This window comes from Phaethon lepturus, unplaced genomic scaffold, assembly GCF_000687285.1.
Source record: "Phaethon lepturus isolate BGI_N335 unplaced genomic scaffold, ASM68728v1 scaffold9372, whole genome shotgun sequence".
Classification (NCBI taxonomy): Eukaryota; Metazoa; Chordata; class Aves; order Phaethontiformes; family Phaethontidae; genus Phaethon; species Phaethon lepturus.
Window position 1 is genome coordinate 29034 of NW_010521204.1, and position 22876 is coordinate 51909.

The window sequence follows — 22876 nt, forward strand, 5'->3', positions numbered from 1 at the left end:
GGTCGTTTATGAACAAGGCAGGTGTACCTTTTTTTAGTGCAGGGCTTGTCCTCTTCTGTCCAAGAGGTCCTTTTGTAAGATGCAGATTCTGTACGTAACTTCATGAAATGTTAGATATTTGATTGTGAAATTCTCTTCTTAGAGGGAACACAAAGCAGAAGATGCAAAGATTGACATCAAGCAGTAGAACTGACTTCTGTTGGGACTTGTTTAGCAACAATGGCTAAAAGCTCTGATGACTGACTACAGGAGGAATTGGAAGTGAAACTGCAGAAGGGAGGAAAGAGTGACTTGAAATTAGAAATCTGAGGCTGGGTTTCATGTCAGAGATGCTGAGAAGTTGGAGGGAGAGCTAAGTGGAAACCAGTGGGCAAAGAAGCTAGGTGTGGAAGTGGTAGGAAAGAGAGAAATGAGTCATGAGTATGGGTCTGGCAAGCTTGAGAACCAGTGAGGAGCTGGGGTAGACTGAAGCTGTTTGAACAGGAGAGACAGTGGTGGAGAAATTACTGTGGTGACAAAAGGCTATTTTGAAAATCTCAGTGTGGGGATAAAATGGGTACAGGCTGTGGGGGAAGCTGAGAAGTCAGAGAAAGACAGTATTTCTGAAAAGATGGAAGGAGGAAACTAGGTTTGTCTCATCAAGAAGGGGGGAAATTGGTATGAATGGAAGCTGGGGGTGTGTGAATACTTGATGTAAGAAGAAAAACACCAAATGCTGGAGACAAGAATATAGAGGTGTGTATGTGGAAGAAAGGTAAATTAGGAAATAGCAATAGACCGTATAAGATGCATCTTGAAGCAAAATTACTAGATTATTTTGTCCACAAGGACAAACTCCTCTTCAATTTTGTAATCAAAGTTTGGGCCTTGTCGTTGTTCTGCTGTCAGCATACTTCTGTAAAAACACAGTAGTAAATTGCATGATTTAACTCAAGCTATTCTCCTCTGTGTTTGGATACCATGAAAATCAGAAAAGTAACAATGTCTGTCTCTGAATTGTGGTAAATAAGGCTTAAAAGTATGTGCATAGGGCAGAAGTATTGACTAGCTTGCTGAGTGACCATGGTCTGTTCTTTGAGCTAGAAAGGCAAGGCGCTTTAGGAGATGTAATTAGACTAAATCATTATATATCTGTCTATGCACCAGGGAGCTGAATTAGGGCTTCATAGGCATCTGTTTCAGTCAGAGAAGTCATGACATAATACTGACAGGCATACAAACATACTACCGTTATTTCCTTGCCAGACAGAACTATAGTAACGATTTGGATTAGGTAGACCTAAGATTTAAGAAGAAAGCATTTTTAATAGTCTAGCACTCCTGTTAAGAGTGGTGCTTCTGATTATACTCAGCTGTGATATTGAGTTGTTACAAATGTTAAAAAAAATTGTTCTAAATGAAATGCTGTGATCTCTTAACCTGTATAGTCCATTTGCTGTCAAATAGTCACTATTGCTGTCAAAAACTGAGTCAATTTTAAATTTAACAAAGTGCAGTAACTTGGCCTCTTCAAAAATTTTTTTCCACTATTAAGCATGTCCTTTTCCCAGTTTCTGGATTAATCATTCTAACATCTGACACTTCTGCTGAATTTCCAAAGAAGACTTTTTTTTTTTTTTGCTGAAAACTGTCCGTTCCTGATTAGTATCAGGGCTAGGGATGTTGCCTTATGAACATATATATATAAACACACACACACAGAGGTGCACACCTACAAAATAATGTGGTTTCACAGAGAGGATTTGAGTCCATTGTCATTAATGCTTCTGCTTTGTTACTGAATACCTGCATTAGAGAGGCCAGATTTTTATAAATTTACATATACAACTTTTGGTCTCCAAGAAACTCGCTAGCCCACAACTTTGTCCAAAAAATAACTGCTAGTATGTGAAATTTTTTGCAGTTTGTTTGGTTATACTGAATTTCTGATATAGACTGCTCCTGATTCTTTCCGTGTTTCCAGTTTTGCTGTCCAGCTGAAGAGTGCCTAGTCACTTTCACAAATCTCTAAGCTTTGTTAGGAAAACCTCAAATGAAACTGGGCAGGTGCTAGTGAATTATAGAGATGTTAAACTACTCTTATTCAGTCTTTTTCAAAATACTGATTTTAGTTTTGCTTTTTTGTGTGTGGGTTTTGTGGTGTGTTAATCCATAGAGCCTCTGCTAAAGATATGTGTTTAAATAAGAATGTCGACCTGATAGTCTAGTTTTAGTTTTGAAAATGTTTCATAAGTGCCAATGTCTAATTTGGCAGATCTTTGCCAAGTCTTTAAACTTTTCATCTTAAAAAAAAAAAAAGTGGACTAGATTAAAAAAATTGATTTTATTTATAAAAATAAAACAGGACACTTAATCAAAACAATTTTAAAGGGCATGTTTGTTATCAAAACAGTATGTTATTTAGACAGCTGTCTTAATGGAAATAACTTTCTGTGCACCTAGAACATGTGCATATAAGTATTTAACTGGCTTTTTCACAGAATCGTTAAGTTTGAAAAAGACCCTTAAGATCATCAAGTCCAACTATCAACCCAACACCACCATGCCCACTAAACCATGTCCTGAAGTGAAAAATGTCTTGTACTTTATACTTCTATAAAATGCAGAAAACATTTTGTTTCCTACAGTTCATTCAGCTACTTTACTTACATGAAATGTCAGTTACTCAGTTAAGTAAACCTTTTGTGGCTATGGTGAATTTTTTTTATTAGGGGAAAAGCTGCCTATTTTTTGGTTTTATACCTTGAGCAAAACTTATTTATAAATATGTTATAGATATAAATAAACTTTTAGAAATAGTTTTGGATAAAACAATACTTTACTTAGCCCTGTGATTCAAGTAATATATGGAGCATTAGATTGCTAGTACCAGCACGCAGAGTACTCTAGAGATCTATAAGAAAGCTTAGAAATTAAGATATTGGTGCTGACATAGAATAAAGCTAATTATATCTTCTTAAGTTTGCTGCTCATAACTTCTTGTTCAAGGCAATAAACAACAACTATTTTCTTTTCTGCTTTTTCTAATCTGACATATTAAGCTGTGACCATGGGTCCTCCCCTGCAGTTGCATATTTTTGCCCTGGCAGTCTTTTGATTAATGCGTATATCACACAGTGCTCAGTCACATTCCAGCCATTTCATAGCCTAATGGAAAAAAGGCTGCACCACTTCTTCTAAAAGAAGACTTTAAAAAAAAAGTAGTCGATTGCTAATTGATCTGCGATTAAAAAATGGAATTGTTCTGCAAAAGAGCCCTGACACTTTTCTGTGAGTAAATGCAGATGTTAGTTTTTTACCAAACTTCTTTTCCCTCAAGACAGCCCTTTCAATAGGAAATGTCTAGAGATGGAGTCTTTTGTTACCTGGTATTTATTTTTCTTTTTAAAAGACCAAAACCAGAGAAAGTAAACCTGCACCAAAATCTAATCTGTGTTTTAGAAATCAGAAACAGGAACTTAGTTAGGCATGCGTAAAGCCAGATTTGTTTGTGGTTATATGTGTATGGGTTTTTTTATTAAACAGCTATGAAATGGATTGTGAGCTTTTGGGGAATATTTCATTTCACTCTTTTCAAGCATTAGTTCTCTTAGAATTGTGGTCGGGGGGTATTTGTTTGCAGGGTGGGGGGCGAGAATCATTTGGTGTAGGACTTTTGCATCCAGCACAGTTGAAGATTCAGTGTAGAAGGGAATTATACAGGGAGGAGAGTACTGTGATAGTTTGTAAGAAAGGGTAACACAGAAGGAACTAGAAAAGTGCGGAAAAGAGAATATGTAGAGGCATCTAGGAACAGGATGTCTTTCTATAGATACAGAATAAATTGTCTATCTATATGTATTTATATCTTATTTGGAATATGTATTAGAATTCTGTGTGTACATATAGGTGTATGTATTAGAATTTTCAGATATTTAAGGGGGATAGACAATTCAGACAATTGAATAAAATATTTTATGCATAGGAAGAGTTAGAAGAGGTTAGTGAGGCATTAGAGAAGAACCTGTTTTTTGAATCCAGTAACAATAACAAATAGCAGAATTTTGGGTTGATGTGTTTTTTACCTGAGCAGGTGTCAGAAGGAACTTTACAGTAACAGCTGACTGTTTTAGACTACTTTTTTTTTTTTTTTTTTTTTTGATGCTTGAAAATTATGCACTTCCTCAGACTTGGGAGAATCAGTTGCTGAGATGCTGGTAGTCTGCATACTCCACTAGGCAAGACATTTGCCAGCTGAGAAGGTCCTATTTAGCAAATGTTCTTGCTTGTAGAGTGTTCTTTGGCCTTCTCTCCAAGTGGCCTTTCCCCTGTGTGACAGACAGTATATTGTGTATACAGTTCCCTCGTGAGACATTGGCTGCCTTAATTGGTGTTGTGAGCTGTACTGGATTTCACCTGTGGAATATCTTGCACAGCCGGTGTCAGAGCTTTCTGTGCAGCTTTTGTACTACTGCCCTTTGTTTCCTTGGTGGTTACAGGAAGAAGCCCTTGACCTTTGGTGGGTAGGATGTTTTTAGCATGTGTGGAATGGTTTTGGAGGGTTGTGGGTTTTTTGTTTTGTTTTGTTTTTTTAATTGTCCTGCAGACAGTAAAGTACAAGAGTAGTAGCTCTGGATTGTTTGTTTCCTTTTATTATACAGAAGACTGACTTGCAAACTCAAAATTGAAAACATATATGTAGGTATGTTTTGTCTGAAATTAAAGCCATTAAACTTGCTTGAAATCCATAGTTTATTAGGCTTTATGGTCTTCATGTGCCCATTTATCAACCACTTTAATCTTGTGCTCAACAAGCTTGGGTATAGCATTGTGTTCAGTGTACTGGTGAATTTGAGGTTGAAAATAGGTAAAAGAAACTTCCTGACAGAATGTATCCATGTTAGTGATCAGTATCTACTGTGATTTTTTTCATGTAAAAGCACCAATTAGCTGATGTCTTGATAGCATTCCTATTTTCATGTTATTTAATTAGCTCATAATGAAGAAATGAAGGTTGCTAAAAGTTAAAAATAATTCTTAAAGCTGATATTTTTATAGCAATAAGGGAGATTGACCTCAGTATCAACTGACAGTTTTAAAATTGGGCATTTTCTCTGTTGTTCATATTTTAAAAATACCAGGATTCAAAATTCTAGCTTACTTAAATTTATCACAAAAAAAAGATAGCTGACCAACCTGCTGTAGCTGAACAGATTTTTTTCAAATAATGTGTGATAATGTATACATTATTTCAGGCTCAAAACATCCACTTGTTTATTTTGGGCTGCTTGAGGATTTCTTACCTGGGTTTATATGCATTATAGGTATGATTCATATTCCTTGTTTTAGGTAGTTTCTCAAGTACTTAATATCGAGAAGTGACCTTTTGCAGAAATTTGGATTGGTTTAAAAAACTGTCAATTTATTGAGTCTTTAAAAAGCACCCCTAAAGCATCAGGTTAGTTCTTGAAGCTCAAGAATGTAGTACATGTATAGTATTATGCAAACATGTAGAAAATGATATTAAAATGTGTTAAAATACTTCATGGTCCAAGCAGAACTCACGATCTTGTAGGCGAAAGATGTGAACTTTCTTCTGGTGCAGATGACTCTCAGAACTCTGACCATAGGCTTTTTTTTTTTTAATCCTTACCTTTTCGTTTTAATGTGCTAAGATTGAGCATAATTTTATGTTTAGAAATTGAGTGTAGTTTACTTATCAAACACTCATTCTGTAAGTAAGCAATATTTAGTTGAGAGAGATCTGCCATATGTGGCAGATCTACATGTAAAGATGTATCAAAATAACAGTGAATATTTAGTGCATCGACATTAGTTTAACAAAGGAGTTATTTTCATATTGCAAAGTAGTCCCTCTTTTCCATTTAGCAATACATGAGCTGCAATTATTGTATCTTTTACGTATTGGTGATTTCTTTCAGGGAAGAACTGCTGCTGCAATAGGAATTTAAATTTAAACAGTGTATCAACAGGTATCTTTTTACCCACTTAGCATCATTTTTTTGATTCAGATACTTTATGCTAATAAAAATCAGAGTGAATAATGGATAACTAATACATTTGCATACATCATTGCTGTTTAAATACTGAACAGCAAAAAAATTTTTGGTAAAAATCTTAATATAAACGTTACTCAATTATGTATCTTGTTAACTCATACCTTATTTGTATTTTGTTATTTCCTACCTAGAAGTGGAAGAACTGTTAACTTCTCTTAAGCATATCCAGCACGTTTTGGTAGACCCTCAGAGCCAAGAGGATATCTCTCTCATTTTACAGCTTGTTCAAAATACCGATTTTCAGAATGCATTTAAGATACACAATGCTGTTACAGTGCACATGAACAAAGCCAGCCCTCCATATCCTCTCATCTCCAATGCACAAGAACTAGCGCAAGAGGTATGTACAGTATGCGTCTCTGATATATATGAAACCTATAATCATAGCTGTTGTTGAAATATGTACTTGCCAAGCTTGTCTGAGTTATTGAATGTTGAATAAGAAAGGGATTATAATAGTCACTGATTACTGTATCCAGTTTTTCCAGATTTCCAAACAGTAACCAGAAAAGTATTTGGGGGATAAGAACTCCCTTTTTAGCAGGGAATGATATATAACAGAAAAGGTAATTGCTTAAATATAAGAAAAGGGAGTGGTTATGAAAAATCTCTCTTACCTTCAGTATGCTTTATTCCAAGCATTCAGGAATTCAATTACAGTTCTCTATTATTGTGACTTTCCTCTGAGTTGAGCCATGGTTCTTAAATTGGGAGGCATCTCTGAAAATATAACCATACTGGAAACAAGCATTCTGCTTTAAAGTGAGCAACAGATCCCTTAATACTTAATTTCAATGTTTTAATTACTGCTGTGGTGGTCAAATTACACTTAATTTTTGTCTGGCAGGTGACAGCTCTTTTATAAGATCTGGTATGTCTTTTAGAAATTATTAAAGTATACTTTTAGATATTTACTTGAGCAAGATTTTTTAACTGTAATCTTTTCAGTCAGATCTTGTTTGAAACACAGTTCCAGCCAGGTTAACTACTTTCTTTAAGGCTTACTAACTTGAATATAGATGGATAATACCTGCACAAAATAGCTTTATGAGCATTAGTAGTAAGTTACAGAAAACTCGCCAGATACCAAGTTGCTATGAAAAGAATGAATTTTCGCATGCAGCTGGATGCAGCTAAGACCCTCTGAGGGGTTGCTCAATAACTTTATTTTTATGTTCCATAGCGTGGTGCATGCATTGCAGCGAAGTGTGGCTACACCTTACACAAAGATACATGTGTTAACTTTAAACTAGCTAGCTTGAATTCCAGTATCAGTGCAAGTGTAGCACTGTAGTGTTCAGCAAAGCCAGATCCAGAGGCTGGGTAAATGCTCCAGCATTTAGCACCCAGTGAACCAAACTTACCTGTTCAAAACTGGCTCAGGTATACCAGTTGGAGTACCTGAGCCAGTATATAGCCATTTTCCAGCTGCTGAAAGGCACATCACTACAATTTCAGTATGGCAGCAAGTTGATTTTTTTATCTGGTTTTCTTTCTGCCTGAGGCAGAATTTTTTTTCAACAGCTCTTTCAACTCTCCTTCCTTTTTCTAGACTTTAACCTTGTAAGTCAAGGAAAACAGCATTGTAGCAAGCTTGAAGTTCTTTTGCAGAAGAAGTTACAGATTCTTCAGGGACATCATTTAAATGTTATCTAAAGGTGCAGTGTACTTATTAAACTGCAGCTCAGGATTATCCTGTTCAGATTTGTAGTAAGACTGTGCCAAAAACAGGTGGGAGTATTTTACATATGAGCTTCCCTCTGGCTTATAGCAGCCTACAGGCTGATGAATAGGATCCTCACTAGACGACTTCGATGTCTTCAAGCCTGAAGGAACCTTTAACACAGGCCTAGTTTGGGATTTCATTGATACAGTTTTTGAATCTTCATTTATAACATAGGGTGTTACAGATTTATCTCTTAAGCTGTTTTTTTCCACTTCATGGATATGAAGTCCTTTTATTTGCTGCTTAATAGAATCTTCCAAGACGAAAATATGCCTAGGAAAACTCTAGGCCTGTTTTCAAATTTTGTATTCCTCCCCATCTTCACTACCCCTCATCTTTCCAACACATCACCCTCTTTTTTTCAGGTGATTTGGTAAATCCTAAAATCAGAAGGTGGTGCAAAGCCAGTTTTGTGTCTCTTAGCAGTCCATGAAGAAGATCAAGCATAAAGAAAATATTTCTTTAATCTAAAGTTTTTAAATCAATGGAATTTTGTCACCACCCAGGAGACTATTACATAAAAGGCAAACATATTCCTGTACTCATTTTGATTCTTCATCTCCCATCCTTGTCTTGTCCAGCCTTGACGTTCCTGAAAAGTCAATGTATTGCATATGTCTGTTCCCATTTTCAGATGCAATCTAGTTTCTTGGTGATTCAGCTTCTGGTGTATTTAAGGGACTTGTATTTTGCAATATGTTAAGTAGCATCCTGAAGTGATCGAGCTGGAAATTCAGGACAAATATTTCTGTGACTGACAGAAGTGTCTGAAGAGGAACACCTTGAAGCCTCCATTCACGCAAATCTGTACTTTCTAGTTGTGCTTGAATAGAAGATCTTATGCTCGTTTTTCACATTCTTTATTCCTTTTGGAAAGACTTCTGTATTTGTTATGGTAGCAGTATGGAAGGAGATTATTTCTGCTTTAGAAAAAGTTGGGTTTATTATTTTTTTACCCTGACAAAGTGCACATCTTGCATGTCCAGGTTTTTTTTCTTATACTGTGATTTTTGATTGTGTCTTTTACTTTTTCCGTCCCTAAACATAGCATTGGGAAGCTCCCCCAGAAAGTAGTTCATTAACTTACTTCAGGGTGTTTTTGAAAAGACACTTGCAAAAGCCTGAATTTAAGATACTGATAACATCTTGATGATAAAAGCCACAAGACATTACAAGAAAGAAAAATAGCAGATACACGCATAACATTAATTTTAAATGGCAGGTAATGCTAATGTGCATATTTTAGTGCACAGGTCATCAGTGACAGTGTATAACTCTGAAGCTGTTTTGGAGTGTGTGTCCTAATTTAAAGCTACAGACATGTTTTGTTTGAGGCTTTATGATGTAGGTGAGAACCTGTTCTAGAGTTCAGGCTTCTGTAGCTCTAACAGGAAAAGATAGTTTGTAACACAATTTCATGTTGCAACATGAAACATCCTCCCTTTAAAAAAAAAAAAAAAAGATTTAATCAACTTACACTTTTGGAAGTGTGTTTGGAGGGAATTATCATTTGCTATGCTGAACTTAATTTAATAAAGTCTGGTTTGACTTACTCTTTGATTTGCTTTTATAAAATGTGTATGAACAGTGTGTTGTGAAAACTTATTTGATTTGAATTTTTTAACCATTAAGAATACATGATAGTAGAATAGTACATTTTTATTTTCAAGTCCTCTTTAGGAAATTCTTAAAATTAGTAGTACACTTGTACAGTTAACTTCTCACACTGATTCTGATAACCAGGTACCAACAACTCAAGATGTTTGCATTTTTTTAAAAGAAACTTTAATTAAATTTAAAAGGTGGAATGAAGCACTTGAGCTTAAGGAATTTATTATAGAGAGCTAATCTTCGTGTAATGTGGTGTACTCCAAGTCTTAAACAAAAATAGCCAGTAAACATCAAGTGTAATTAAATTGATTTTAAATCCATTTAAACTTGAACAAGATGGGGGCAAGGATTATGGGAACATGATCTGAATTTTGACCTTGTAAGAATATTTGATGCAGCATTCAAGACAGTTTGTAATTTTTGGCCTGTAACAGCCCATATCAAATATCCTAAAGATGTTTTTGCTATTAAATATACTTAATAGGCTCAATTTATATAGGCTATGTTTCTAAAGGTTTTGGACATGCTGCTGTTCACTTCAGCAAGCACAGGCAGTTAAACTAGATCAGTACTTTTGAGAGGATGCACTGGAAGTTTGTAACTTCTGGTATAAGTGCATTACAATGTGTATGTATACTCCCTCTGACAGTCCTGCTCACCTGAGAGTAAACAACAGGATTTTTGCAGGTGCAGTTAAATTCTGAATGTTTAATATCACTCCAGTGTGTGCCTCCACAGTACATGCCTCCAAATTGTGGCATGTACAATGAAACCAAATTGATAGCTTTTTGGGGGCTGCTAGACCTAAAGTTAACGTAATTAACAATAAAAACTAGGCTGAAGAGTTAAGAAAATACTATTCTTACCACATATGTGGGGTGGGGATTGCCTATCGTATCTGTAATGTGTCCCTTTTGGAATGACAGCCTACATTCAAATTCTTCATCTGATGAAACTGATAAAAGAATTTGCCATGTGGCAATACTGGTGTAATAAGTGTTGTCTATAGCAGCCTGAAGCTTTCCTAGCGCTTCATTAAATAAACAAATAATAAATGTATCTTCCTCTAAAAGAGGGGGGAGCTCTTAAAGTTTTGAATAATTAAATTATTCAAAGCAGAAATTGAACTTGAATAAAGGATATTTGCCACACACAGAATGACTGGTTGGGTCTGGTTGCTTTCTTTCCTCCTGTTGAATCCCCAACCTCTGACCTTGCATTCAGAAGGTTGTCTTGCTTGCAGGACTTCTAAGTTGCCTTCCGAGTAGGTTTTCCTGGATAAAAAGGCTTAAAAGCTTCTTGCAGCTTCTTCAGGAAAGGAATTGAAAGCCCTTAGAAAGTTAAGAGACCTTAAATAAACCTCTATGAGAAAGTCTTTTGTAGAGAAGAATCTCTTCTTTCAACACAGAGGAAAATTTGTTAGTGAAATATATCCTTTACAGTGCTCTGTCTGCTATATGGCATCCCAAAATTCAGCCTAAGCAGGGGATAATAGCTTCCTGGCCGGTTCAGAAGTATGACTAAGGTCAGGCCTATATGAAGCTGAACTCTTTCTGTTCTCTAAGGTTTTAAAGAAATAGGTTTAAAAACTTACTTAAATCTGGCTTCTTGTTTGGCTTTTGTAAGCTATACTAGGTTTGTTCACCATGAGGCATGTTCTAGGAGTGTCAGAAGGAAGGCTTCTGGCAGTTGTGCCAGGTTTATTGCTAAGCACAGGAACTTGTTCCATGTGATGGTGTTTTGTTGGCAATGTAAGGATCTTGCTCCATGGGTACAGTCAGTCCACTTAGTAGCTTCTGCTAGAATTTAAAATTATATTTACTGTTTTCAGTACTGTCATCTGGTAGTGTCCAAGAGAGCTGTTAGCACTTTTGTAGATAATTGCCCCTAGGATAGAGGCTCTTCAGATCTTTAGATATTGTTAGATCACACAAAAAGCTTGATGATTTTCACTTTGGAACTTGTGGTTTCTTGATTCTCTGTAATGACACATAACTTCATCCTTAAGAGTAGAAAGCTCTTGAAAAAAATCTATCCCACTGAAAGCTGCTGTTCTGATATATATAATCTACTCTTGATGTTTCTGGATTCATTTGTGCTTTTGGACTTGTGTGCTTTTGGTCTAATTAGGACAGAGGATAATGGCTATGGAAAGTATCTTCTTTAGCCTCGCCTTTGGGTAAGGAGGACTTCCCTGTTTCTGGCTTTCTCTGTAAGCGTACCAGGATTTTCTAGTATTCGCAAGAGACGATGGCAAGGCATGTTTGGTAATTGTATGAGAAGGCAAACGTTTTTAGGCAACTGAAGCTGCTTGAACAAAAGCTGTCCTTGTGTTCAGGTGGATTATTTTGGAACCAGTCAAAGAAACCTGGTTTCCTGGGGCCTTTTGAAGTTTTGACTCACGTACTTACTGAGGCAGGGGTTCTAGGATGCATTGCAAAACCTGTCTTGGAATCTTCAGTCTTGCTGTTGGTGGAAAAACTTTGGATAAAGATAAACTATTTGCTTTTAAGGAAAAGAGAGGCTAGTCCTGTTAATGAGCAGTTAATCCATTTTAAAAGACCCAGCATATTCACATTATAGACTTCATTGTGACTGATTTCACTATCATGTTCCTTTCTGGTGTTTAATTTTTTTGTGTGCATCCCTGTGGTATCTGAGCTCATTGCCAGTCTCTGGTATTGACAAATCACAGAATCATTAAGGTTGGAAAAGACCTTTAAGATCATCAAGTCCAACCATCAATGTGACACCACCATGCCCACTAAACCATGTCCTGAAGTGCCACATCCACACGTTTTTTGAACACCTCCAGTGATGGTGACTCCACCACCTCCCTGGGCAGCCTGTTCCAATGCTTGACCACCCTCTCGGTGAAGAAATTTTTCCTGATATCTAGTCTAAACCTCCCCTGGCACACTTGAAACTATTTCTGTCATTAGTTACTTGGGAGAAGAGACCAACACCCTCGTCGCCACAACCCCCTTTCAGGTAGTTGTAGAGAGTGATAAGGTCTCCCCTCAGCCTCCTCTTCTCCAGACTACAAAACCCCAGTTCTCTCAGCCGCTCCTTGTAGGACTTGTGCTCCCAACCCCTTACCAGCTTCGTTGCCCTTCTTTGGACACGCTCCAGCACCTCAACATCCTTCTTGTAGTGAGGGGCTCAAAACTGAACACAGTATTCGAGGTGCGGCCTCACCAGTGCCGAGTACAGGGGCACGATCACTTCCCTACTCCTGCTGGCCACACTATTTCTCATACAGGCCAGGACGCTGTTGGCCTTCTTGGCCACCTGGGCACACTGCCAGCTCATGTTCAGCTGGCTGTCAACCAGCACCCCCAGGTCCTTTTCTGCTGGGCAGCTCTCCAGCCACTCCTCCCCAAGCCTGTAGCATTGCATGGGGTTGTTGTGACCCAAGTGCAGGACCCAGCACTTGGCCTTATTAAACCTCATACAGTTGACCTCTGCCCATCGATCCAGCCTGCCCAGATCCCTCTGCAGAGCCCTCCTACCCTCCAGCAGATCAACACTCCCACCCAGCTTAGTGTCCTCTGCAAACTTACTGAGGGAGAAGCATCATCATCATCTCTGTGATGCATTGGATACCAGCTTACGTTTGGTAGACAGTTACTGAGGCAAGATGAGCTGGAGTAGCCCTGTAGTCTTACTGCATGTTTTCCTAATGTGTGCCAGATTAAGTTCAATCAAGTCAGCGTAACAGTTACATGGATATGCTTTCAGTAAAATTAATAATTGCAACCAGGGGTTTGTCCTTGAGTAGCACAGGGTGGATTGATAAAACATCGGGTAGGCTGAGTTTTACAACTTGATTTCTTTTTAGGTACAGAGTGTTTTGAAACCCAGTCACCACAAGGATGGGCAGGAGCTTAATGCTTTGCTGAATGCCCCTCACATGCAGGTAAAACAAAATGGAACTTCTGATCTAATGGATTTATTTCTTGGTGCTGTTTTCAGTATAACTTGTTTTTTGCAAATGTCTTGGGCTAACTGGGCAAGGATAGATTTTATTCTTCAACTCTATGCAGATCTCAGTATTTTTCTGGCATGAGTTTCCAATTTCCAGCAACTAGTGGAAACTTCTAATCAAGTGAAGTGCATGATTGTGTTCAGCCCTTGCTACATTCTGTATGTGTTAGAGGGTAATTTGCACATAAACTATGTAGCAGGAGATCAGTAGGGTCAGGGCAATGCATGAGCTGGTTTACTTATCTGTCTTTTCTTCTTTGACAGCTCTTTCATGCTTATCATAAGGTGCATAAAGGAAATCTTGTCCTGTGGTGATGATGTAAATCCATGAGTAGTTTTCACTGCGGTAACTTCTTATGTCTCTATCCTCAGTGACATACATAGTAAACCACTGGTTTTTTTAGGAAGGAGAAGCTGTAAGTGCTGTCACAGTTGTGTGTTCAAAATTGCTTTTTTATTCTTTCCCAATCTGAAAGTTTTGGAAAGTATGTAGCAGTAGGCACTACATAGTTGTGATAATTTTTTTATTATTATTGCTTGAGTCAGTTTGCAATATTCTGTAACCTGCAAATACTATTAAAATTGCAGAATTTCATTAACCTCTACTATTTTGTATAAATATTGAGTGTGAAATTTTCTGTAACTGAACTGCTTTTGTTTAACACTAGGCACTCTTACTGGCTCATGATAAGGTTGCGGAACAAGAAATGCAACCAGAGCCTGTGACAGATGAAAAAATTTATGAGAATGTTGGTGTGTATGGAGGGGAGACAGTTAAAATAGTTCGCATTGAGAAAGCTCGGGATATTCCATTGGTAAGTATATGTAAAGGAGGTAAGCTTTTTTGCCCTCTGCAGATTGCTATGAATGTTTTAGAATTTGAATGTGGAGCTGATGTTAACTTGTAAACACTCTCCCTCCCTCAAAAATGAGAAGTAGTCATAAATGATGAACTTGTGTGTATTTTCATATAGCAGTAGCTGTACTGCCATTTAGAATCTATACAACTTCTGTCAACTTGGGTTTAGACAGCACTTCTTGACAGAAGTCACTATCCCAAGCTTTGGTGCAGGGGAGTTTAAAGCCTTGTGCCAACCATGAGGGGTTTTTGGGGGTTTTGGGGATTTTTTTCCCAACTCACATTTTCTATTTTGCATCTTTCAAATAAGTGTTTCCTTAGGAAAACTTTTTTTTTTTAAATCATTAATCTTATGGTGTGGAGCTATTCAATTCTTCAATCTTTAGTGCAGATTGAAGAAATTAAATGGTGGTTTTTTAAACTGGTGCATTGGGTGTATGCATCCAAGCTGCTACTTGCATTCTCTTTCAATATAGAGATATTTCTTCACTGGCTTAGAATAGATACAATAAATGGCTTTGAGTTTCATATATATATAATAAATTCAGAATGTGTTGCTACTACACAGGGTGCTACTGTTCGCAATGAAATGGATTCTGTTATCATTAGTCGAATAGTGAAAGGAGGTGCCGCAGAGAAGAGTGGGCTGTTACATGAAGGGGACGAAGTTCTGGAGATTAATGGCATTGAGATTCGTGGAAAAGATGTTAATGAAGTTTTTGACTTGCTGGTGAGTTAGACCCTTCTTGTTTTCCCTGGAAAAAGTACTCATTTCGTAAGGCTGAAGCCTGTTGGCTCTGCTTGTCATTTATACTCATTTTTAGCATTAGTTTTAAAAGTATTTTCACTCTGATAACTAGTGTTTATATGGGGAGGGCCATTTCAAGTTTTCTTTCTAATGCATGGTATGATATGAATAAGTTTTTAATGGCAGTTATCTGCAAAAATGAAGCCTAGGAAGGTGGAAGAGTTAAGTAAGCTGGGGGTGAGTGAGAGGGTGGCAGGGAAAACAGCTGGGATAGCTGACCCAAATTGACCATAGTGATATATCATGCCATATAACATCAAGCTGAGCTGTAAAAACTGGGTGGTGAGTGATTGCCTTTGCAGCACTTGTTGGGTGGGGGTTTTTTCCCTTCACTTATTAAACTCTCTTTACCTCCACTCACATGTTTTTCTTGCTTTTGGTCTTCCAATTGTCTCCCCCATCCTGCTAGGGAAGGGAAGTGAGTTAGGCGCTGGTGGGTGCTTAGTTGCTGGCCCCACTTAACCCACCACAAGTTGTGTCACACCAGACTTTTACATGAATACAACTCTTAGTCTTTCCCTCCTGATAAAAATCCTTTTGTCTATCAGTTTACCAGCATAGTCATTTTTCTGTTTTATTACACTTTTACCATTCATGACAAAATTATACATCAGTTCGAAAGCAGCTAGTCAAAACAATAGGCAAGAAATCCATCAGGAACTAGTAAATGCAGAGTTATTCTCTCCCAAAGGCCTGGTGAGGTAGAATGTCAAAAGCTGGGAATTGCCAGTAGTTTCTGTTGCCTAATACTGCTTGTTTTTCTCATGCTTTTCCCTGGCATCTGCTGTTGATCAGTGTCCAAGATGGGACACCTGGAACCTGGCTATGAATCTTTGTCCTGATTGCAGCAGTTAAGACCATTCTGTCAATGTGAAAACAGATGAAAATGACAATTTTTTTAAAAGCTAATTTATAACTTTGATACAAAACGTTGGAAATACCCACTAGCACTTATTTAATAGATCTTTGGGGGAAAAAAAAAAGATAAATATATTTAGTAAATCTTGGAATTTCTTAGTAGATCTAGAGTATAGTTGAATCAAAATCAGGACAAAGACCTGGGTTCTGCTTTAGGTTGCATTACTGTAGTAAGAATAGACAGCAGTGTTATCCGTGGATGAAGTTGTCTCATGCTACAGGAAGACTAGTTTTTAATGGACAATTTCCACCTTCAGTTGGATTTTTTTCTGAAATTTGCTGTTAAAATTTTTCAGGTAATGCATGGAATGAAGTCAGGTGGAGGGAAGCAGAGGCAAAAATGGGGAGTGGAGTTTTTTAAAAAGCCATTTTAAAAGGTTCTTAGTTTTTTGAAAAGCCTTCGATCTCCTTGTGGTTGATGGCTCAGAGATATCTGAGATTCCTCATGTTCTGCAATTGTCTTCATTGCCATTGGTGTGTTTTGTTTTTTTTTTTAAAGTCGTATTTAGCTAGGTCCTATGCTTCTGAAAAGAGTATTTTGTACATGCTTGGCAGATAACTCTGGCAGTTCTCTGCAGAGAGCTTGTTCTGCACTTGAGCAGCTGCTGCAACTTAGAGTTACAGAATAAAAGATTTAAAACCACAATACATTAAGAGCAAATTACTTGCTGAAAATTAAAAAAAAAAAAAAACACCACAAAAAACCCTTATGTGTTTTTAACATAGATTTTAAAATCATTCATTTAAAATAATATTTTAATTGTTTGTGTTCTCTATTGTATTTTGTAATGTGGAAGTGAAGTTTTAAGATGCTTCAGTCCCCAAAAAGTACTTAAAACAAGCACGGCAGAAGGAAATTACTTTCCTTCTTAATTTTGCCTCACCACTTGCTATGCAAATGATAATAAACTGTGCATGACTTTAGACAAGATTATTCACACAATCACTGTGAAATTCTATACATTCCTTGTGGAACTATGTGTGCTGACTGAAAATCATGGACCTTCCCTTCCTGTAGCCTAATCATGTTATGCTCAGTTATGTTTATTTAAAGCCTTAGGTCTGAATTTTTTGAGAACATGCGTACGCTTTGGTTTTATGCAACATAAACTGTTGTGTTACAGTTCACGGAATGATGTATGGGAAGTGAGACACAAGTAGACCTTGCCACAGGTTGGCACTTGCATTTTATCTAGATATTCATTATGTGTGTAAACACTCTACATACAAGAGTGTGCAAACAAATAAGAATTCTTTAAAGCCAGGGCATATATTATGTTCTACTTTCTTAGTAGGGATGATTGCAATATTGGTATTAAGTACTTTACAGATGCCGGATTTGAGTGTGTTCATTAAATTTTTAAACAGTGCTTTGTATACTTTAATGTTAACAGCAGAAAATCATAGTAAAAACATTTAGATTTGAAAGCACTGTTCCACTTAAGCAATTTTAGAGAAATAATAATCTTTTATGTATTTTTTTTCTACCCAGCATAGATCCACTTGTTGATATTTCTGAACAGAACAAGAGAATATTATTCTCCATTTCTCCTAAGCCTCTGTTTGACAGAATTGCAGCTGCTCCATTTCAAATAGAAATAGTTTATGTATAATCAAGAATGCTAGGTTTTTCAAATCTGAATGTCAACATTTGACTTTCTACCCTGTCCCTGAGTCACTGCATCTGTATCTGTACTATATCTTTTAAACCAGTTAAGAGGTAGATGATGTGCTGTGAAGAACTGTGTTTTTGGTTTGGAAGTTTTTGAAGCAGTTTTCTAAAATGTGTTATTTATTACAAGTCCTAACCGTAAGCCATATTTTGATACTGTATATAAAGAGTCTATTTTTCATCTCAGGCTGACATGCATGGTACTCTGACCTTTGTATTGATTCCCAGTCAGCAGAGCAAGCCACCTCCTGCGAAGGAGACAGTTGTAAGTAGTTCTACGTAATTTCTTGAGCTTGGGGATACATACCTTGTTTTTTCAGTAATGTGTAGAAATTTCTTCTATAGGTTATTAACATTGTGGAACAAAACCAAAACTTAATCATTTAAATTGGTTTGTTACCCAGCTAACATCCAAATTAACTGTTGAAAATGGTTGATGGTGTTAAGCTGAAACTCTTAGTATGCTTTTAACTCTGTTTCTAAAATAGTTAGAAATTATAGAAGATCTGCCTGTGTGTCTGAAATTCTGTTTTGAAATTCCCAATTTCTCTATTTTTTTATATATATACACACACACACAGATTGGTGGAAATTGCAAATATGCTTTGGGAGGAAAAGTTTGTATACTCAAAACTTTGTTCAGTATCTTTTTAGCTCATGTACATTTTTTCAGACAGAGACTTTAACAGCTTGAAGAAAGAATGTACTGATTTATATCACAGCCAAACAAAAACATTAATGGTTGGTGACAAAATAAAATATTTTACGAGTGAAACTTCACCTAAAGCCCAGAAAACGGGGTTTCAATCTGTGTATTTTTTAGCGATTTTAAACAAATCAGAATATCTCTGATACTTTCTGAATGCAATGAACTCAAATCGGTAGGTCAGGGTCATTTTGCTTCCTAAAATGGTGAGGAAATTGCATAGACTTTAGAATTAACAAGAGTTAAATTCAGGCCTCTTCCTCCAACCTAGCACAACTGTGTCTCTTCCACTGCTAACCTAAGTAATGTTTCCAGTATCTCCTGTATGCCCCAGATGAAGTTTCCATTTTATAGAATCTTGGAGTTTTTAATATATCAGAACTCCACTGCAATCACAGGACGATGAGGTATAATTCTTCAGAAGTCACAGGGTTTTTTTCTTCTGTTTTTACATTTGATCTTCCACAGATACATGTGAAAGCACATTTTGACTATGATCCGTCTGATGACCCTTACGTCCCCTGCCGAGAGTTGGGCCTCTCTTTTCAAAAAGGAGATATACTCCATGTCATCAGCCAAGAAGATCCAAACTGGTGGCAGGCGTACAGAGATGGAGATGAAGATAACCAGCCATTGGCAGGCCTTATCCCTGGTAAATAAAGCTCTAGAAAAAGTGTGACAGCCAGTTGTTCCCATAGCTACAGGAGCAATATTGTGGTTTTCAAAGACTCATATACCCTTAAATACCCATTACCTTAAATATCTGTGACTTTGAACCTTTTGCCACAGAGCCTATAGTTGCTTTCGTAATTCACTTACTTAAAAGGTTGACGTTTTAGAGGCATCGACCTTTTAGAGGCATCTCCATGTATAGATGTTAAATGCAGAATAAAGCTACCACTTCCACTGCAGTTCACCTTTCAAGTGCTGCTGTCCTCTTTCTTTATTCCTCCACCTTGGGGACTCTGTGGATTCAGAGTTCCCTCTGCTGGCTACAGCAGAAATGTGGGCCTTGAGCCTGCTTATTCTCTGGAGATGAGAACAGGCGTTAGGTTTCTTACTCTATCAAAGTCTGTTCGAAAAATTTACCTTTTTTCATGAGCTTCAGTTACCTGTAACAGTCATGCTTCCTTTCTTGTTGGGGGCCTTTAAGTCATGGGGTTTTCCGACATTGAAGTCAGTATGTCATTTTTGCATTGAAATATGTATTGCACTCTAGTCCATTAAAGATCTGCTGATCTGTTAAACACAGTGAACAAAAGATTTCAAATTCCATAGAATATCACACTGTTACTTTATGACATTTGAGTAAGTTGAGGAGGAATGCTGATTCAAATATAGGCTAATCTTTTTCAAGTTGAAGTTCAAAAGGTTTAGTATAAATAGAACATATTTAACATACAAAAATAATTAGAAAACCGTATCATCATAGTGGGGAAATGCAGTCTTTACAGTAGTTTTAATTTTCTAGGTAAAACTGTCCAGAATAGTACAAATGCTCTGCAAGTCTGTCTTGATGAATATATTTTCAAAGTAATAAACAAGCTTTGCAGCAATTTTACTTTTGCTTTTTAAATTTCTCCTATATCATAGAATCTTGGGTTGGAAGAGACCTTTAAAGGTCATCTAGTCCAACCCCCCTGCAGTGAGCAGGGACATCTTCAACTAGATCAGATATGTCATATTCTCCTAGAACCTTCAGAGATGTAAAAGCGTAGGAAAAACTGAGTAAGTCATCACAAAAAGGTATGGAAGTGGTCTCTAAATGTTAACTGCTTTTGTACTTTTTTTTATGCAATAAGGAAAAAGTTTTCAGCAACAAAGAGAAGCAATGAAGCAAACCATAGAAGAAGACAAGGAGCCAGAAAAATCAGGTTGGATATATGCTTTCCAAGGGAAAAAAAAAAAAATTCTAAGTCTTATAAAGGTGCTAATTAGTGCTATCTGGAACCTTGTCATTGCAGAGTTGTAGAAAATTCTTCCATTTTTTAGTAATACAAGTGGGATGATTCTTTGAAGTTCATGTAAATACGGGTCTGAATTTAGCACTTTGCTGTAAAAATCACATGGTTTTTTTCATAACTGTGTGCAATGTAATTAGGATGATGTAGGGGAATTTGGAAAGCCCCTTTTCTCGTAAAGAATTTTATCTGCCTTGACTCAGTTGAAGTTGCTTAATACACCAAACCTTTGTAATGAACTGAAGAATATTATGCCTTTTCAAAAGTGCAGAATAAATTCTCCACTTTAAAGATCCAGCTAGTGGGTGGGATAGGAAGCTTTTTACTGTATGGGTATTTGATTGTGATGATTTTTATTTTGGTTAGGAAAACTCTGGTGTGCGAAGAAAAACAAAAAGAAACGGAAAAAGGTTTTATACAATGCAAATAAAAATGATGGTAAGCAACATCTTTTGCACAGCATGTGCACTTATAAGCAACCATAAAAGATCCTACGAATACATTGCCTGTGAAAAGAAGGCTGAAATTCAGAATATGATGTTAGAAATATTGCCTGATGATGTTCTGTTTGAGAACAGTAGTGTGGTTTGTTAATAGCATTTAGTGACAGATGTAAAAGAGGTGGCAGAATTTGTAGGGTCATTTAGTGTCTTTAATGAAGACCAGATGATAGGGGTAAAAAAACCAGCTTTTTAGGCATGGAAGCACTCATGATTTTACAATGATGAAACAATTTATTATTGTTTTGTAATATCATCTCAGCCTGTATAAATACATTTAGTAAATGGAAACTCTCTTCACAGAGAGTTTGTAGGCTATGTTTACTATATTCTTACATAAGTACTTTGGCATTGGGATAATGATTTTTGTTGTTATTGGGCATAAATAGTCATTCTTGTACTAGAAACTCATTCCTTGGCAAGAAAGTTCTTTCTTGAGTTTATGCTGCTACTTGTACCAGTAGTAAGTGGAAACACGTTTTCTTTCTCCAGAAAGGGGGAAGAAAAAGCCTCATTTTACTGGGCAAGTGATCATCTTTGGGGTTCTGTTATTTTGGTGACTCACAGTTAGATGCTGGGCAGAGTCAGGTGCTGCCTGAAACTCGACACTGCATGACAGGCAATATATGCAACTAGCGGTAAAGTATGTTGTGACCATTTTATTGTTCCTCTCTCGAGATTATGACAATGAGGAAATTTTGACCTATGAGGAAATGTCACTGTATCATCAACCAGCAAATAGGAAACGGCCTATTGTTCTGATAGGCCCACAGAACTGTGGCCAAAATGAATTGCGGCAGCGACTTATGAATAACGAAGTGGATCGCTTTGCCTCTGCAGTTCCGCGTAAGTTTGATGGGCAGATACAATTGCTTATTCTAAACATTGTCTGTAGACAAATCCTCTTGTGTTGAAAATAGCAGTTAGGAGTTTGGGGGTTTTGAGCAGGATATAGTCAGCTCATGGATAAAGGATAAATAAGGTTACATCTTGTGTGGCAAAAAGAAGCCTTGGTAAGTCAATGCAAATCCAGTGTTCCAACACAGTGTTATAGAGGCATTATAAGACATGCATATATTTCAGTTTGAATAAAATCGGAGTGAGTTATGGAAGTTTAAAAAAGAAACTGGTACATCAGTCAAAGAATTTTTAACTTGCATATCCTGCCTAAATTTAAATTTAGGTGGCTTTAGTGCTTTCCCAAACTACTTACATTTCAGTGAATTTTATATTTTTAATGTCTAATGTACCCTAAATTAGGTTTACAAACAGCTTAACAATATAGCTTGTTAAAAACAACTAATAACTGTTTTCACATACAGAATGCAGCTGCACAGGTGAAGCTATTCCTTTTCCTGTTGGCTTTTTTTTTGCCTCTGGATAGTGTAAACAAGACTTCTAAATGTAGGTTCAGCCATTGGCAACTTAATCTGTCCGGGGATATTTATTGTAGAAAATTAAATACTTGCATTTCTTGGATATTTCAAATGCCTTTTTTGCTTGGTTAGTAATGTCTTTCCTAAGGGAAACACTTCTCAATTTCAGTTCTACAGGTATATCACTGTCTCGATTTCTTTTTTGTTGATCTTCTTTCTAGATACTACTCGGAGCAGGCGAGAAACTGAAGTAGCTGGCAGGGATTACCATTTCATTTCCCGACAGGCATTTGAGAGTGACATAGCTGCAGGGAAGTTCATTGAATATGGGGAGTTTGAGAAGAACCTCTACGGTACTAGCATAGACTCCGTACGGCAAGTAATCAACTCTGGCAAGATATGCCTTTTAAATCTTCATACCCAGGTATGGCAAAGCTGTTGCCTCTCGTGTTTTAATTGTAGAAGCTACTGTGAAACTCCAAAGAGCTGTATTTGGTTAATATAAAAGTAGTGTGTTGTCAAGGTCCGTTTTCATGTTTATTCCAAGTTTTCTTTTAGTGGTGTTCAGTTAACTCTATTTAGTGTGTTATGAGTACAGCCTTCTTGTTCCTTGTTTGGAAAGATACACATCTTCTTTATCTGTGCTAAAGGTAAAAGGGGCCTTGGCTTCCAGATATTTGAAGCTGGTGAGAA

The 22876-nt window shown here is 36.9% G+C and overlaps 1 protein-coding gene across 1 annotated transcript in view; it reads left to right on the forward strand.

The window, feature by feature from the left end:
- Nucleotides 1-22876, forward strand: part of MPP5 (membrane protein, palmitoylated 5 (MAGUK p55 subfamily member 5)) — a 28311-nt gene that overhangs the window by 1436 nt on the left and 3999 nt on the right. Inside the window, exons 2-11 of the mRNA XM_010281445.1 lie at nt 6191-6399; nt 13238-13315; nt 14052-14198; nt 14811-14972; nt 17828-17905; nt 18815-18998; nt 20149-20220; nt 20674-20745; nt 21486-21653; nt 22405-22607. Coding sequence (XP_010279747.1) covers nt 6191-6399; nt 13238-13315; nt 14052-14198; nt 14811-14972; nt 17828-17905; nt 18815-18998; nt 20149-20220; nt 20674-20745; nt 21486-21653; nt 22405-22607 — 1373 coding nt within the window. The remainder of the gene's footprint in view (nt 1-6190; nt 6400-13237; nt 13316-14051; nt 14199-14810; nt 14973-17827; nt 17906-18814; nt 18999-20148; nt 20221-20673; nt 20746-21485; nt 21654-22404; nt 22608-22876) is intronic.